General features: G+C 40.0%; 1 protein-coding gene across 2 annotated transcripts in view; it reads right to left on the reverse strand.

The window, feature by feature from the left end:
* ARMT1 (acidic residue methyltransferase 1) overlaps nucleotides 1-15,341 on the reverse strand; it is a 67,960-nt gene that overhangs the window by 43,254 nt on the left and 9,365 nt on the right. The window contains exon 1 of one of the 2 annotated variants that reach the window (XM_052784726.1): nucleotides 4,163-4,255. The exons of the other annotated variant lie outside the window; for it this stretch is intronic. Within the exon in view, the coding sequence (XP_052640686.1) occupies nucleotides 4,163-4,255 (93 nt within the window). Of the gene's footprint in view, nucleotides 1-4,162; nucleotides 4,256-15,341 lie in introns of those variants that run through there. 2 annotated transcript variants of the gene reach the window in all.

The following is a 15,341-nucleotide window of genomic DNA, read 5'->3' on the forward strand; positions in this document are numbered from 1 at the left end:
GAGAGGGGTTTTTTCATTCTGTAATATATCAGGCCTCCAAAACCATGGCTGGAACTTGCAAAGCCAGTTCACTGTGTATGTTATTTATATATGCTGTAATATTTATATTACTATATAGATGTATGTTTTCTTTTTCTTCCCTAAACAAACAAAACCAATTCTGACTCTACAGAAAGAAGGAATGCATCTCAAAACTGATGAAATAAAAACATTTCAGAGCATAGCTGAAGAAAGAAGCCCCCTGTTTAGCAGCAATAATCAACATAAGAAAACCCTTTACATGTGGAACTTCCAAAACTTACATTTGTCATACAAATCTAGATTCTAAAATTATGAGCACTCTAAAGATGCAGATACACATCCAAAAGGATTTAAGAAAGGTTTAAATGAAGCCAGGTGCAAAAGTCAATGGGAATTACCATTTCACTCATTTACAGTCTTAGTGAGATTTACAGAAGCAGATTCCTGCATCCTCCTGTGCCTTCATAAATACAAAGCTAATCATACATGGTGACTCCATGCTAGGAAAGTTGGTATGATTATCATACTTTTGGCAGGGAATATACATGCTTTAATATTTAAGTAAATAGTTTTCTATGTTTTGCCAGCAGCCATTCACAAGTCTGATCATTAATCATACCTATAACAATGAAATCAATTGGGCATGACTCTACTATAGGAGAAAAATTTGTAATGCAGATGTGGTACTCTTGTATCTCCAGAAAATTTCAGATTTGTAATGTCTCATGAGTACTATGTAGTTTACACTGGTTGCTGTTAAAAGAATAGAACGAATGAAGTGTTAAAAGAGTAAGAGGGAGTAGACAGGAGAAGCCTTAATATATTATTACTCAGCTCTAAATAGTCTAGCTTTTGGGTGTTTCTCCTATTCACATTGTTAATTTTTTTGATCCCTTTCCACTTGCCTGCAAGAAAATGAAGTTTTCATTTCACTTCAAATACTAAACAGAAGCTAAACCTATATTTACAAGGCTCTATATACAATACTCTGATATTATCTCCCTAAGAAATCACAAGGAAATGTTAGCCCCCAAACTTGCTATTGGATCTGTGGGAGGCTAAGGTGCCCTTCAGGACAACGGGGATCAAGAGGAATTCATTGTGTATGGGCTGAACTGCTGGAAAAGGGAGCTTAAACATTATGTTTTTATTGTAACTATTCTAACTACAGCTAGAAACCTAATATTAAAAGTTTGTTGCCATCCACAACCTAACTAGCTTAATTTTCTAATTAAACAATCAAAACATGTTCTAACAAAGCCATTTTCAAAACTGTCTTGTATAAATTGATTTAAGAAAAAAAAATTCTAATTCAGCATGCAGGGAATATTAAATTTCTATTTTATTTTGTAAAATTATCTATCCTAGCATAAAGACAGACAAGTTTCAGAATATGTTTCTATTCATGAAATCTGCAGGATAAAAAGCAAATCTTATATAAGTAACTGTAAGTTACATGAAAATCAGGCACCAGGCAGTTTTTAGAGATTCATTTCCAAGTCAAATGGAGGGAAGGCAGGTAGCAATTGGCTATTGCAGATTTTTCTTGGTAGCAGCAGCTAGCCAGCCAGCCAGCATGCACATTGCTTCAGAATAGCCACAGCAGCTACAGACACCAATGAGCATGAGAAGCATTAGCCACTATTACACAGCAAGTCAGATTTTGTTAACGCATGCGAAAACAGACTAAAATGAATCGGAGTCACTCAGGGAGAAAAAAAAACTGTTCAAAAATTAACATCTTTTATGTATATTTTGGGTAAAGTTGACTTCTTTCTAGATCATACTTTGCCCAATTTGCCTATCAGAGATCTCAAAATGTTTGCATTATAATGTTTTATTAACATAAATCAAAATTCGCAAGTAACATTTCAAAACCATTTCAGTTCTGTCAGTTTCTCTTTCCCATTATAAAATGCCAAATACCCGATTACTTTTGATCACTTCCTGCCCAGTGAAGTCCTCTTTCCCCTCTCTCATTTCTGCTTGTAACTAGGCCCAAATCATTGCTCGCAGTCTGTGCGTGCAATTCTGAGAAGTTCTCTTGTTGTTGTTGTTATATGCTTGTGGAGTTTTTATGCATTACTGTTCCAGAAACACGTAAAACTAAGTAAAGTGTTCCCAACAGCTCAAATAAATTACCAAAGAGATTTTCTAAATTCCTTTCAGCAGGGTACTGCTTAGCTCTACCTTCCTCCCTTTGCAGTAATCATTGAAAGGTATTACTGAAAGATAAAAATCACACTCTGGTGGTGTTCATCCACTGAAGAGGCCAATTTCAAGCTTGATTAATGGGCCCAAATGAAAGTTTCATGACAATCAAAATTTTAGTCTTACCCTTTACTACTACAAGCAGCAGTTAAAGCATTTTCATATTTCAGTTTCCTCTCTGTTAGAACGAGGTGACTTTGCATCTAAATATAATAAATGTGTTTAATATGATGAAAGACAGCAGTCATCTCAAGGCAATTACAGAGACACATCACCTACTGTAAATACTATTTAATATGTTCTTTGCTTTACTTCATTCTTTGCCTGTATGGCTAAATTAAGGAATTTGGATCTTCCCTAACACTTTGTGTCTCACAGCTTATCCAAAATGAATAACAAGAAGGAGGTGCTGTGTTTAGTCTCAAAATAATAAAAAGGGTAGTTGCTAAGAAAAAATTTAGGAGAAAAATGTGACAAAACTAAGTGCTTATGCAGGGATTTTTGCAAACCACTTGTTGTTCTACTGTTTTTACTTTATCAGTGCGAACAGAGTTAAATAACTTGTAAGAGAATAGCTTAAGTGAGAGATTTAAAAAACAGACCATTGTGCAATGCCAACACTCTTGCAGTTTTCCTACAATGCCTACTGTACTTTACTACAGTCAATGAAAGGCAAATATTTTAGATATATTTAAGTGTGTTGGTATATACACAATTAAGACTGATCAGTGCTGTAGTTCGATTTACCATTTGTAACCCACATTTCATAAATACATAGTTTCTAATGTGCTTCTGAGTCACAAAAGTAACATTCACAAACTATTTGACTTCAGGTCCGTAGGATGCGGAGCAGGTTACCACCAACTCTGTAACTAAACAGTGCTAACAAAAACTTTGTAATCCAGTCAAAACGTTTGTAGTTAATACAATGGCAGTTGATTTTGCCATGACAAATAACCAACATTCTGCATTTTTTGTCTCAGAATAATATAGCATAATTACAAAATTGATGTCCTATTAAGGATATATTGAGCTGTTCACACACTAATAAATTGTTTATCCTTTGGAATACAAAACCGTTACAAGTTTTCTACTATATCTTTAGTACAAAAGAGTTTGATCCTTCTAAGCAATATCCTTGAGCATCCCCTTTAAATTCACATCAAAGCCAGCAAACCAGTTTCAAAGGAAGAAGAAATGCAAAGAAGAAATTCTTAGATAACTATAAATTCCTACTCCATGAAAGATACTCCCTTCTGCAAGACTTAATAAGAAAAAACTTCTGACCTTGAATTTGTAAAGATAAGCTATAATGATCAGCTGAAGTTCATTGAGCTACAACTGAAGTGCAAGTCTACCACAGGGTACAGCTCTGCAGCTGTAGAAGCTGGGTTGTTTTTTTTTTTTAAAACGCAAAATTAAATTTAAACTTGAAGAGATAACTTGCAAGGGGGAAGGGATTACAAGCAGCCTCAATGTCAGTCACCCTCCACAGAAACAGCAGACAGAAAGCTATTGAAGACCGAGGGGAGGGGCCCAAAATCAGGGCTTTATTCTCTAACATAGGAACTGCGAAAAAAAACCCAAAACAAACAAACCCAAACCCTCTACCCTTTCTGTCTTCCCCTCCGTCCCACTGCTACCGCCCAGCTTTGCCCTGTGCCGGACGGCGGGGCACGCCAGCCTCTCACGGGAGGCCGCGGGCGCCTTGCAGCGGCCCGGCCCGGCCCGGCCTAGCCGACGGCAGCCCGCCAGGCCCGGCCGCCGAGGCCGCCCCCCTTTCTTCGCGCCCGGGCCGCCTTCCCTCCTTCTTCCCCGGGGACGCGGTGCCAGGGCGAGCCGCAGCTTCCCGCCCGCAGAAACCACCGCCGCGCGCGCAGACGGGGCCGAGCCCGGCCGGCCCGCTCCCCGGCGCCCCGCGGCGCGGTACCTCCGCCGCCGCCGCGCTGCGGCCCCTGTCAGCCAGCCGAGGGGCGGCGGAGGCCACGCGGGACCCACCACTGCCGGCCCTGGCGCCGCTCATGGCGGCCGCCGCCGTGCCGCCGTTCCCCCGGCAACGCGAAGCGGGCGGCGCGGCCTGCGCCCTCCTCCGCCCGGGCGGCGGGGCCGGGGCGGGCAGGCCGCGGGGCTGCCAGCGCGGGGGTCGCAGTGGGGTCCCCTGGTTAGGGAAGGCGGGGGGGGGGCGGGTAACGACCCAGTGCTCGGTGCCTGAAGGTGAACAGTCTTTACAAGGGGAGGCTCACAGAAACGTTTTTTCCACTCAAAAAGACATTACACAACAAAACTTTATAAACCTGAGAAAATTGCCTCAAAATTTTCCTCAAAAAAGTCAAAACGGAGGCAAGCCAAGCAGATGAAATTTAAACAGCAGCATGCTCTTCCTTCTCTCCTCCCTGAGCACGTCCCGCAGCAGTCCAGGGGAAAGTAGCCTGCCTTGATCATTGCTAAAAAGCCTCCAGCTGAAATAAAGTAGATAAACACGGGAAGAGAGAAACTGCAGCTAGCAGTAAAAGAAAATTAAACCCTCAGGTGTATCGGTGCTGCACATCGTTTGCTTCGGGGACCCTGTGAGCTGCTTAATCAGGCCTGCCCCAGTGCCTGGGGATGGTGCCATCTTGCACCATTTCTGTACTCAGAAGTCAAAAAGTATCTCATCTTTCCTAGGAACACTGACTTATTCAAGTTTTCCAGAGAAGAAAATGGAAAAGCTAGGGATAGTACTGATTTTTTCTTTTTTTCTGTCCTCCTCTCTATGTGCCTGATGCCATTTCACTGCCGCTGCCAAGGACAGAGAAGACCCCTGCCCAAGCAGAGGGGTGCCAGTGTGGATCATCACCCTATTTAAAAAGCTACATCACCGAAAGCACAGAGCTAGACAGTGCCATAGCTTGGCTGGAATCTGCCACTAAACTCATAAAGGAAAGGAGAAAAATCACTTAATGTGCTGGGAACAGATCAGGGGAAATGGGAGACACGCACGGGGCTGAGGCCGTGCAGTGCGGGCGGCGGGAGTGACGGGACCACCAGACTCCATCTCAAGGAGCGTCTGGGGAAAGACGCAATCACCATCAGTGTGTGAGGTGATGACAGCTCCCTGGTGGCACGTTCCCAGTTTGTCCTCACAGGCAGAGGGTGAGCCAACAGCAACACAGGACGGCATAAGGGATATAAAAATGGAAACCATTGTTCTTGAGGACTGTCTACACAAATGCTCTTACTGTTGCTGTAGTAGAGGAGTGAAACCAGTAGGGCTGTCTGAATCAAAATTAGCCAGTGCTGACAGAACGGACGGGGGGGTGCAGAGAAGGTAGATGCGAGCTGCATCTCCCCTCTCTGAAGGGAGACACCCCCTGAATGCAGCAACTGCTGCTTGGGAGGAAGGACCCTAGTTTTGTGGTGCTGAACTCTCAAAAGGAGCCAGGTGAGAAAGCAGCCAGAGAAGAGCAGGGACTTTGGCCAGAAGGGAACTGTGCAGCCAGGCTGTCTCCATACAGCTCAGAGAGAAACGCCCAGGCAATCCCTAGTTGCCAGTTAAACTGCATTCAGTTCCTGAGCCAAAGTTTATCCCAAAGCGGTATAAATCTCAATTAACACAAAGCCTTAATACTTTCATGAGGATAATGCTCCTGACCTTTTTTTTTTCCTCTTCTATGTCTGCAACTGTTCTATTATGTGAGGTACCTAAAATATTATGCTGCTGGCTAGGGAGCCCAACCAAAAGTTTTTATAATTTCAAATGTGGTGGATCAAAGCTGCTACCGCTGCATGGTGCAAAACGCTGATCCAGGGTAAACTCATTCTGCAATTCAAATCTATTAAGTATTTTTGACAGGTTAGATTTGTACTGGTGGTCTTACATAAAACCAGCATAAATCTGGCACAAGTTTTAATGTCTCTGCAAATCTGGACAAAAATATCATCCTGGATTTGTCCAGCGGTTGACTACAGCCTAATCTGTCCCACTACTAGAGCAGCATGCAGATGCAGGATTAAATGATTGTGAAACTTTGTCCTAACTTTCTCAAGCATGTGCTTGAGCACACTTCCCCATTTCTAGTCCTGCAGTGCCACAGCTGGTTCAAGAGCTATACTTCAGCCACTTCTACACCCTTGGTGATGGGGAAAGAATGCTTATACAGCTGTATCTTACTGTAGATCTATAAAGTCTTTTGGCTTTAAAAAAAATGCTGCATCTGTTGAACTGTAGTGAGAGTAACAACAAGAGGCAAGAAAAAAGGGATGAAGAAAGGCAGAAATTTCATATAACACTCTGAAAAAGAATGGGGTGGTTTGAGGGGGTGCAATACCCACTCTTCAAGCCATTTGACTAAGAAAAAAGTATCTTATTACAGGATGCTCATTTTAAATGCTTTAGGCTTGTTTGCTGAATACTACAGGTAGTTCTCAAAAGGACTCCATGTTTCTTTTCCCTTAACAGGGGCAGGAAATAACGATTTAGGAAGCGTTACTTCAGGATTTTTAGTTAAAAATAATTTCAAGGAGTCATTTTCATTAATATGATTCTTTATGTTGTGTTACAGAAAATACATGGGCACGATGTTCTCAGCATTTCTGAGCAAAGAATGATGTAGAATCTCTTGAATGTATGTGCCTAATAAAGTCACTCTAATTTTTAAAACAGAAAATAATAATAAAAAAATTACTACAATTCTTCCCTTCCATGAAAGAGCTTAGTGTTGAGGAAAGATGCTAAAACTGGTCTGGGATATGAAACCCCAATTCCAGGAGCCAGTACACTCAAAAATCTAACAACTGAGATAGTTCTGCAGGTTCCTAAATATCTGTTCCTAGTTGAATTTTCTCTAAGTAAATGAGAATGGACGTATCAGAATAATTTCAAAGCTAAAAGTCACGTGATTATGTGGATACCTTGCCCCTCACTCAATGAAAAAGACATCCTTTGTATCTTGTGGGGGGTGGATGGATGGAGAGCAATTGTTCCAAGTACCCCAGCAGTTCCATGTTTCTGGACACTTGAACCAGAGATTCCCTAGCAGGTGACACAAATGAGCTTGGATTGCTTTTCAAAGTGCTCAGTATGCCACAGGCTAAAATGACATTTCTGTGTCAATCTCTGTATTTTGCTAACAAATCAGTCTGCAGACTTCCAAGAACTTAATAAAAAGAAAACTGAGTAACATAAAATAAGAGCCCCACTTGAAAAAAAAAAAAAAGCAAAAAAAAAAAGCAAAAAAAAAAAGCAGCTTACTGGAGCCTGCAGGAACACTGCAAGAGTGATCCATATGGATGCACGGACATTGTAATAAATAGACCTGATCTAGGAAAGAGGTCCCTAAAACACTATTTCTTCAAGAAAGAATTCACAAAGTCCTCAGAGCCAAACCTATTCTTAAGAATGGAATGATTAACTCCTTAATGAAAGGTGAGATCTTATTTTTATTATTTGAATTGCTTTTAAATATTTTAACTAATTAAAATCAAAAGCACTATGAAAAAATGCATCTTTTGGCATTGCATTTTTAACCGATTTCAGAAGAACCAAGTGCAATCACAGTATTTAAGCATGCAGACACACACTTAAACATTTTTTTTTCCAAGTCCTTGACAAAGGTCAAATAAATCTGGCAGAGGTTAAGTCAGAATAATGCTTAATTTCCTGCAAATATTGTGAAACACAGACAGCCAAGCACAGAATGAACACTGAGATGCCCCAACTGTATGGAAAGCCTGCAGTACACTTCTGTGTATTATTACAATCTGTACTGAAGTTTGGTTGTTCGTTTGATTTGGGTTTGTTTCATTTTGTTTTGTTTTCAAATGCCCCATCAGGAAGTGAGGCAAACTACCAGGTCTTCAGGTACCCATGGGACAGAATCTAGGGGGAAAAGAAAGTTTTGCTTCATTAATACTACCATTCACAGGTCTTATAATTTAAATACATCACAACAATTGATTAAAAGACTGAATTAAAACATTTAATATTAGTTTTGAAAACAAAATTTCTTTTTTTACTAACACTATAAAAAAAAGCTTTGTTATTAGCCTCAAGCCATCGACATCAGCACCATATGCACACAAATTCCAAATGATTTCCTGAATGCATATACACATTTCAGAAACTCGTAACCTAAAAGCAGCTATAGCTGAGGTAGAAAAGAATTGTACACTAGCAACATTAAAAAAAAAAAATTAAATGTATTTCTCCAAAAGAGATTCAGGGGAAATTGAGTCCACAGGACTTCATTACCTACAAATTTAGCTAGAATAACTAAACCAGCCACATTTTCACAAATACTTGGCATGAAATTCATGGGCATGACTTGCCAAGGTTCTCATTTGCTTGCCTTCCAAAAGGTATCAACTCCAAAAGACAGTGTATGTCCCAACACTAAGCTGCACTCCTCCTCCGCCCCCTCAAATCACTAGTATCACATCCCATAGTAGAGAAAGTTTTCTTGAGGAGTGCCTTATCCTCAGCTTAACTACTTCAAAAAACAATAAGAAAATCAAGACAGGACTTATTCCCATTTCTTTTTTGTCAGCTGATGCAGAAGTCTGGCTCACAACCAGTGACTGATGATTTGATGTAGAGATCTTAAACATATGCTTGAAAATACAACTTCAGTTTACAAAGGGGGATACTGTCTCCCTGGAGGTAATTTCGTAACACATTTACAGACTTCAAGGTGGAAAAGGTATTAATGCAATTATATTATCAGGAAAAAACAGGCTTATACGGGAAAGTGGAGAGACAATATCACTAATATGGTTAAGGTGTGCGTGTAAATTGTGTCTGATGCTAGCTACTATTGTAAATCTGATAGTGGACAAGCTTAAGGATTAACTAGTCTGATTAAGTCTAGCTCTTCGTCTCCCTAACCAGAATGGGAGTCCTTTTTTTCCCCCTGAAACATTGAGTTTAATGCTGTCTTCGTCCCATGTGAATTTGCAAAGCTCAGCTAAACTGATGAAGACATCTTGTGGGGTCAGTATGTCTTCTGAAGGAAATAAGCCAGCTGGTTTTACAACCCTGGAGTCTCCCAGTGGGACAAAGCAGGGTGGTGAAAATGCAATATGCCTATGGGGGAACTAATCGGACTTGGGAAAGAAGTGAGATTTTAACACAGAATCTGTTCAAGGCTAAGTTGGATGGGGCTTTGAGCAACCTGGTCTAGTGGAAGGTGTCCCTGCCCATGGCAGGGGGGGTTGGAACTAGATGATCTTTAAAGTCCCTTCCAACCCAAACCATTCTATGATTCATTTTATGATTTCGCAACCCCCCCACATACTTCAGGTTTGAGCAAGTCATTTCCCAGAACCATCAGGGAAAAAGAAATCTCTTCTGGAGACATTTTCCTAAAGATCTCCTATGTGGCAATAAAACAGTTTAGCCTGCCCATGAGCAGATATTAAATATCTTTGAATGACAAAACAGTAACCAAACATTTTTATGATAGCATTACTAGACGCCTTCTTATCTTGTAAGGGCAGAATAACCATGGACTGAAAACAAAAAGTTAATTCTGAAACACAAGGCAAACAGCAATAATGAAAACGCAAAGCTTCATGGTGTAACAAACACTGTATTTACACTTCTCAAAGAATATATTCAGAAGTTTTGGAAATTACAGTTGAACTTTTTTACTTGTAAGTTCAAGCATTATGCCCCAAATACAGGCTATGTTTTAGTGAATGAGAAACAAGAGGTGTACTAAGATAATGTCCATGTAAGCAAATATTTGGTTAAAAGTACTTTATGCACAGACTAACATATCTCTGTATATCTATGTATGGAGGCATAGGAGAGACAAGACACAGAACAAAACACATTGCACAGCTGCTTTCCAGCTGAGGACATCAGCAGTTAAATGCACAATGTTAAGTGAAAGCAAAGGCAAAAAATTCCATTAAACGATACTTGCAGCTATTGAAACACAAGTATGGTTAAAAAAAAAAAAAGTCAGGACAATTTAAAAGAATTCTTTGAAAATCTAAGGGTTTCTTCTTTGAAAGCTGCTGCTGACATATTAGGTCATTTTCAGTTTGGGAAAATTAAACCAGATATAAAGTCTTAGAAAGTCTAAACTCTGTACGTGGAACTTAGGTTTCCACGTATGAATGGAAACTCCCTGATTTGCACTGGGCAACTAGCTCCTGCTAATGCTCCACCACGATCCAGAAAAGTAGCAGCAAAACTGCTAAGGGCCAAATCCAACACCACTGACGCAAAGCTGCACGTCCAACACATCCCAAAGGCATTCAGGTGTAGCTCTAATTCAGGATTGCTTGAAATCAAGAACACAGCCAATTACAGAGAAATAGTGATACTTTTTGTTCACATAAAGATACTAGAGCCCTCGCAGCAAGTTGTAGGCCCTTCTCTGCCTGGAGGAATTTGAACTTTTTGCGTCTCCTAATTCCCTAACCTTCGGCCATGGGTACACATACTCCCTGGGTCGAAATACGGCCATTATGCAGGTAACACAAGAGTCACTGGACGGAAGGAAGAGCAGGTGAAGGGATCCTTCAGCCAGCTTGAGGAAGCACTCCTGAACAACCTTTCTATACACACCACTGCTGAAGGAAAGCGTGGATTTACCAGCTTGCAGGTCCTTCTCTACTGCATTATTGTAATATACACAAGCATTTTAAAGATTGAGCCTTGCTCAACTATTTCAAGGAAACTCTATGTGATTACCTCCAGCACAGTATTCTGTATGTTAAAAGGTAAGGGGGCAGCAAGCCTTTCCCTGCAGGTGCCTGAACTTCAGAGGTAAGAGCCTGGAGATGTTCCCGTACCTTGTGTCAGCGTTAAGCAGCATTGCACTGAATACACAGGGTTTCTGTACAGCCATTTCCATAAACGGAATAGAAGCCTGGATGCCTTCTGCCTCTATCATCTATTTGCCTGGATGCATCTCTACATTTGGTTAACAACCAAGTCCTTTAAAATTAATCCCTGAGTGAAATACCACAGTTGCAGGCAAAACTCAGTGTGGATTACACATTGAAAGATGCAACTAACTGTATCGTCAAGCCCTTTATCAATTATAGTCACTTAGAAAGCATCAGCCTTACCATGATAGTATGAGAGTAATCAATTGGTTAACATTAAGGAAGCAAATGAAAAAGCCCATAATATATACCTTGATATAGCTTACCTTAGTCTGCTCAGCTCTTAATCTTTTACTTCATTAAAGACTTGGAAGAAGTAAGTGGAATCCCAGGAAAGATAAAAGAAATTCTTACAAGCGTGAAAATTTTTCTTCACAGGAAGTTTGAAAGACTATGATTATTTAGCTTACTGAAAAGTGATAAAACAAAAGCAGCATACCAGTACTGAATATGTTTATTCATTGTATATGATCATAATATGACATTTTATATTTCTTTCCCATTGGAAACAAAGCCAAATGAGCCAAACCTCAAAAAGAAGTGTAAATAAAAACCCTTCTCACAATGTATCTGCAGAATTCACAACTGTAAAGCTGAGACAGAATGTGGATTAATTCATCTATGTAAATTTATTTAAATGGCCTTTTTATTTCCAGGGCTGACAGAAATAGAAATCTGTCTGTATTAGCTAGAATAAAAATTCACAGAAGTTTTGAAAACCCACAACCAAACAAGAAAACATAAATAGTCCATGATATAGGAAATTTTTTTCCCCACATGCTTTCTGCCACTGCCATATTGGAAAGAAATAAAAGGGCCATTTTGACCAGCACATTTTCACAGTTTTATTTTAAAATCCTTAGGTAAGTCTTAAGTGATTTTGAACTTACATTTTTGCTTTAAATAAAAATCACCCCAAACTTTTGTTCTGTAATTTTGGGTAAACAGAAGACTTGTAAGCAAACAAACTGTATAAGGAAAAAAACTAACAGTTCTGTACAAAACTACATTTTGGAATTTGTATTTTAGACATGATTTAGGTTTTTTTAGATTAAAAACATTTCATGTGGTAATTTTCATGCAATAGAGTGAACATTTTTCCTATGCTGTCTGACACTTCACATGCAACAAGTAGTTAAGTAGTTCAACCATGAATGCAAATACACTATGAACTTTAAAGGAACTATTTCAACAACATTACTTAGGGTTTAGGGGACATCAGTAAGGTGTGTAAAACAAAGTGATTTGGAAATATTTTAGTTACAGCAAGTGTAACACTATGGAAATATTTCCATTTTTGCTGAGAACACATGGAGCACCTATCAGTTTGGGAAGTGATCCTGATAATGACTCCATCAGCTGCACCAACCTTAATAAGTAATTGCCAGATACATTTTAAGAGATTCTCAATGCTTTTTAAGGTTTTGAAATTTGAACAAGAATATTATTGGTAGAGTAACAAGGTAGAAACTTCCCTAATACTGCCCTGTCTCAATGAAGAGGAACGTTTTATGATACCCATCTCTTGCATCTGTATCTTTCAAAACCTCATTGGATAAATATGCTTTACTGTTTTTTGCATAAAATCTGTTTCAGAGAAAAAAACTTCAGGAACTAAGACCTGAATTATTTTAAGCTGGCTTTCCCAGCCACTGAAATAATATAAAGATGTTTGACTTTTGCACAAAATCATATAATTTATTTCAATATTCTTGCAACAGTTTCCAGTCATACAATCAACTTATTTTCCACATCAGTTTTTTTTCTAAGAAGCCTTATATACCTACGGAATTATTGTATATAACTTATCTAATGAATTATCAAGTATTCAGACAGATGCGTGTACTGGCTTTCACTGTGCCTGTGACATTACTTTTCCTCATGTTTCATCACAAATGAACATCATCGCTATCAAAAACTGATTTACAAATACAGTTGCTCAAAAGGTAGAATGAAAAAATAGAAGTCAAAAGATGTTGGTCTGTTGTGGTCCTCAGAATTACTGAAAATGGCCTTGTTTTCTCTATAAATATTCAAGTGGCACATGAAATGAAAATCTCAAGAATTTGGGTATACAAATCAGTAGCTCCTGAGTTATGCTGTACAAGCATTTTGGGCAATCAGTTGTAACAGATGTACAGAAACAACTTTCTTGAATACTTAAGAAAAAAAATTATGCTATATTACAGCATATGCCATGGTTATAACATATACTTTATGTCATGTAACAGTAAATTCCACCTAAATGCATTAGGCACATGCTGCCATTTCATACACAAGTAATTAACGCTGAGTATCTACAAAAGCATTTTCTATTTTCAACTAAACTGTAGCTAACCCAACAGCAGAGCACAGTGCCTCAACGGAATCTGTCTTCACTACTTCTGTGTGCCATGGAAGAATATAACTCTGGCATTACAGCACCATTCTTTTTTTTTTCATAGAATCAATCCAAATTTTACAAAAATATAGCCAACCAATAAACAGAAAACTATGCTGCATATTCAGTCTTGTCTACAGACAGCACTTTGCAATTACAGCTAGAGAAGTCAAGCAATTAAGGATTTGGAAGTTACAGCTGTGCCTTCCTCACATAACTATGTAGTCACACTGTATATTACTATGTAAACTCTTTGTGACAGGCAAAAGATGAAAAGTGCTCACTTACTAAACTGGAGAACAGAACTAATTTAATTTTTTTTTTCCCCCAGCATGACATCATGCCTTACATTAGCATTCAAATGCTAATCTAAGAATTACATGTTTTACAGTACTCATGAAATCACCACCCTACTTCCTCACAAACATTAATGCAACAATCTCCAATGAGACGACTCAGTAATACTGAATGATTATTGCTGCATCACCTAAGTGATTTAGCACTTTGTAGGATTATATTTATCATAACTTCAGAATATTAATTTTCACTGATGTGCATTGTGAGTTCCCAGAAGTAACAGCCTGAAAGCAACATGGGCACAGAGAGACAGATTAACAACCAGTGAAAAATGAAACCAAGTTTCTCAGCATGGGTAAGGATTATGTAAGAGGCAAATCTATTCTTCAAGGGTGGCCTCAACAGTGAAACAATCCTTTCTCTTCTTGTCCATTACACACTTTTTAACCTCTCCAGCACATTAAGTCAGCACCTTACAAACAATCTGTCCACAGGCAAAGCAGATTTCTTCCCCTAATCATTTTGCCTCTCTGAACAAGGTGGAAAGTTTTCACTGCAGGTATTCTACAACTTCAATCCCTCTGTTCTTATCATAGAATCATTTAGGTTGGAAAAGACCTTCAAGATCATCGAGTCCAACCATCAACCATGCCCACTAAACCATGTTCTGAAGTGCCTTGTCTATGTGCTTTTTGAATACCTCCAGGGATGGTGACTCAACCACTTCCCTGGGCAGCCTGTTCCAATACCTGACAACCCTTTCAGTAAAGAAATTTTTCCTAATAACCAACCTAAACCTCCCTTGCCACAACTGGAGGCCATTTCCTCTTGTCCTATCACTTGTTACTTAGGAGAAGAGACCAGCACCCACCTCACTACAACCTCCTTTCAGGTAGTTGTAGAGAGCTATAAGGTCTCCCCTCAGACTCCTTTTCTCCAGGCTAAACAACCCCAGTTCCCTCAGCTGCTCCTCATAAGACTTGTGCTCCAGACCCTTCACCAGCTTTGTTGCTCCTCTTTGGATGCACTCCAGCACCTCAATGTCTTTCCTGTAGTGGGGGGCCCAAAACTGAACACAGTGCTCAAGGTGCAGCCTCACCAGTGTCGAGCACAGGGGGACGATCACTTCCCCACTCCTGCTGGCCACACTATTTCTGACACAAGCCAGGATGCCACTGGCCTTCTTGGCCACCTGGGCACACTGCTGGCTCATCATATTCAGCTGGCTGTCCACCAGCACCCCCAGGTCCTTTTGCACCGGGCAGCTTTCCAGCCACTCTTCCCCAAGCCTGTAGCGCTGCATGGGGTGGTTGTGACCCAAGTGCAGGACCCGGCACTCGGCCTTGTTGAACCTCATACAACTGGCCTCGGCCCATTGATGCAGCCTGTCCAGATCCCTCTGTAGAGACTTCCTACCCTCGAGCAGATCAACACTCCCGCCCAACTTGGTGTCATCTGCAAACTTGCTGAGGGTGCACTCGATCCCCTCGTCCAGATCATTAATAAAGATATTCAACAGAACTGGCCCAAACACCAAGCCCTGGGGAACACCACT

This window comes from Harpia harpyja, chromosome 4 (genome assembly GCF_026419915.1).
Source record: "Harpia harpyja isolate bHarHar1 chromosome 4, bHarHar1 primary haplotype, whole genome shotgun sequence".
Taxonomy (NCBI): domain Eukaryota; kingdom Metazoa; phylum Chordata; class Aves; order Accipitriformes; family Accipitridae; genus Harpia; species Harpia harpyja.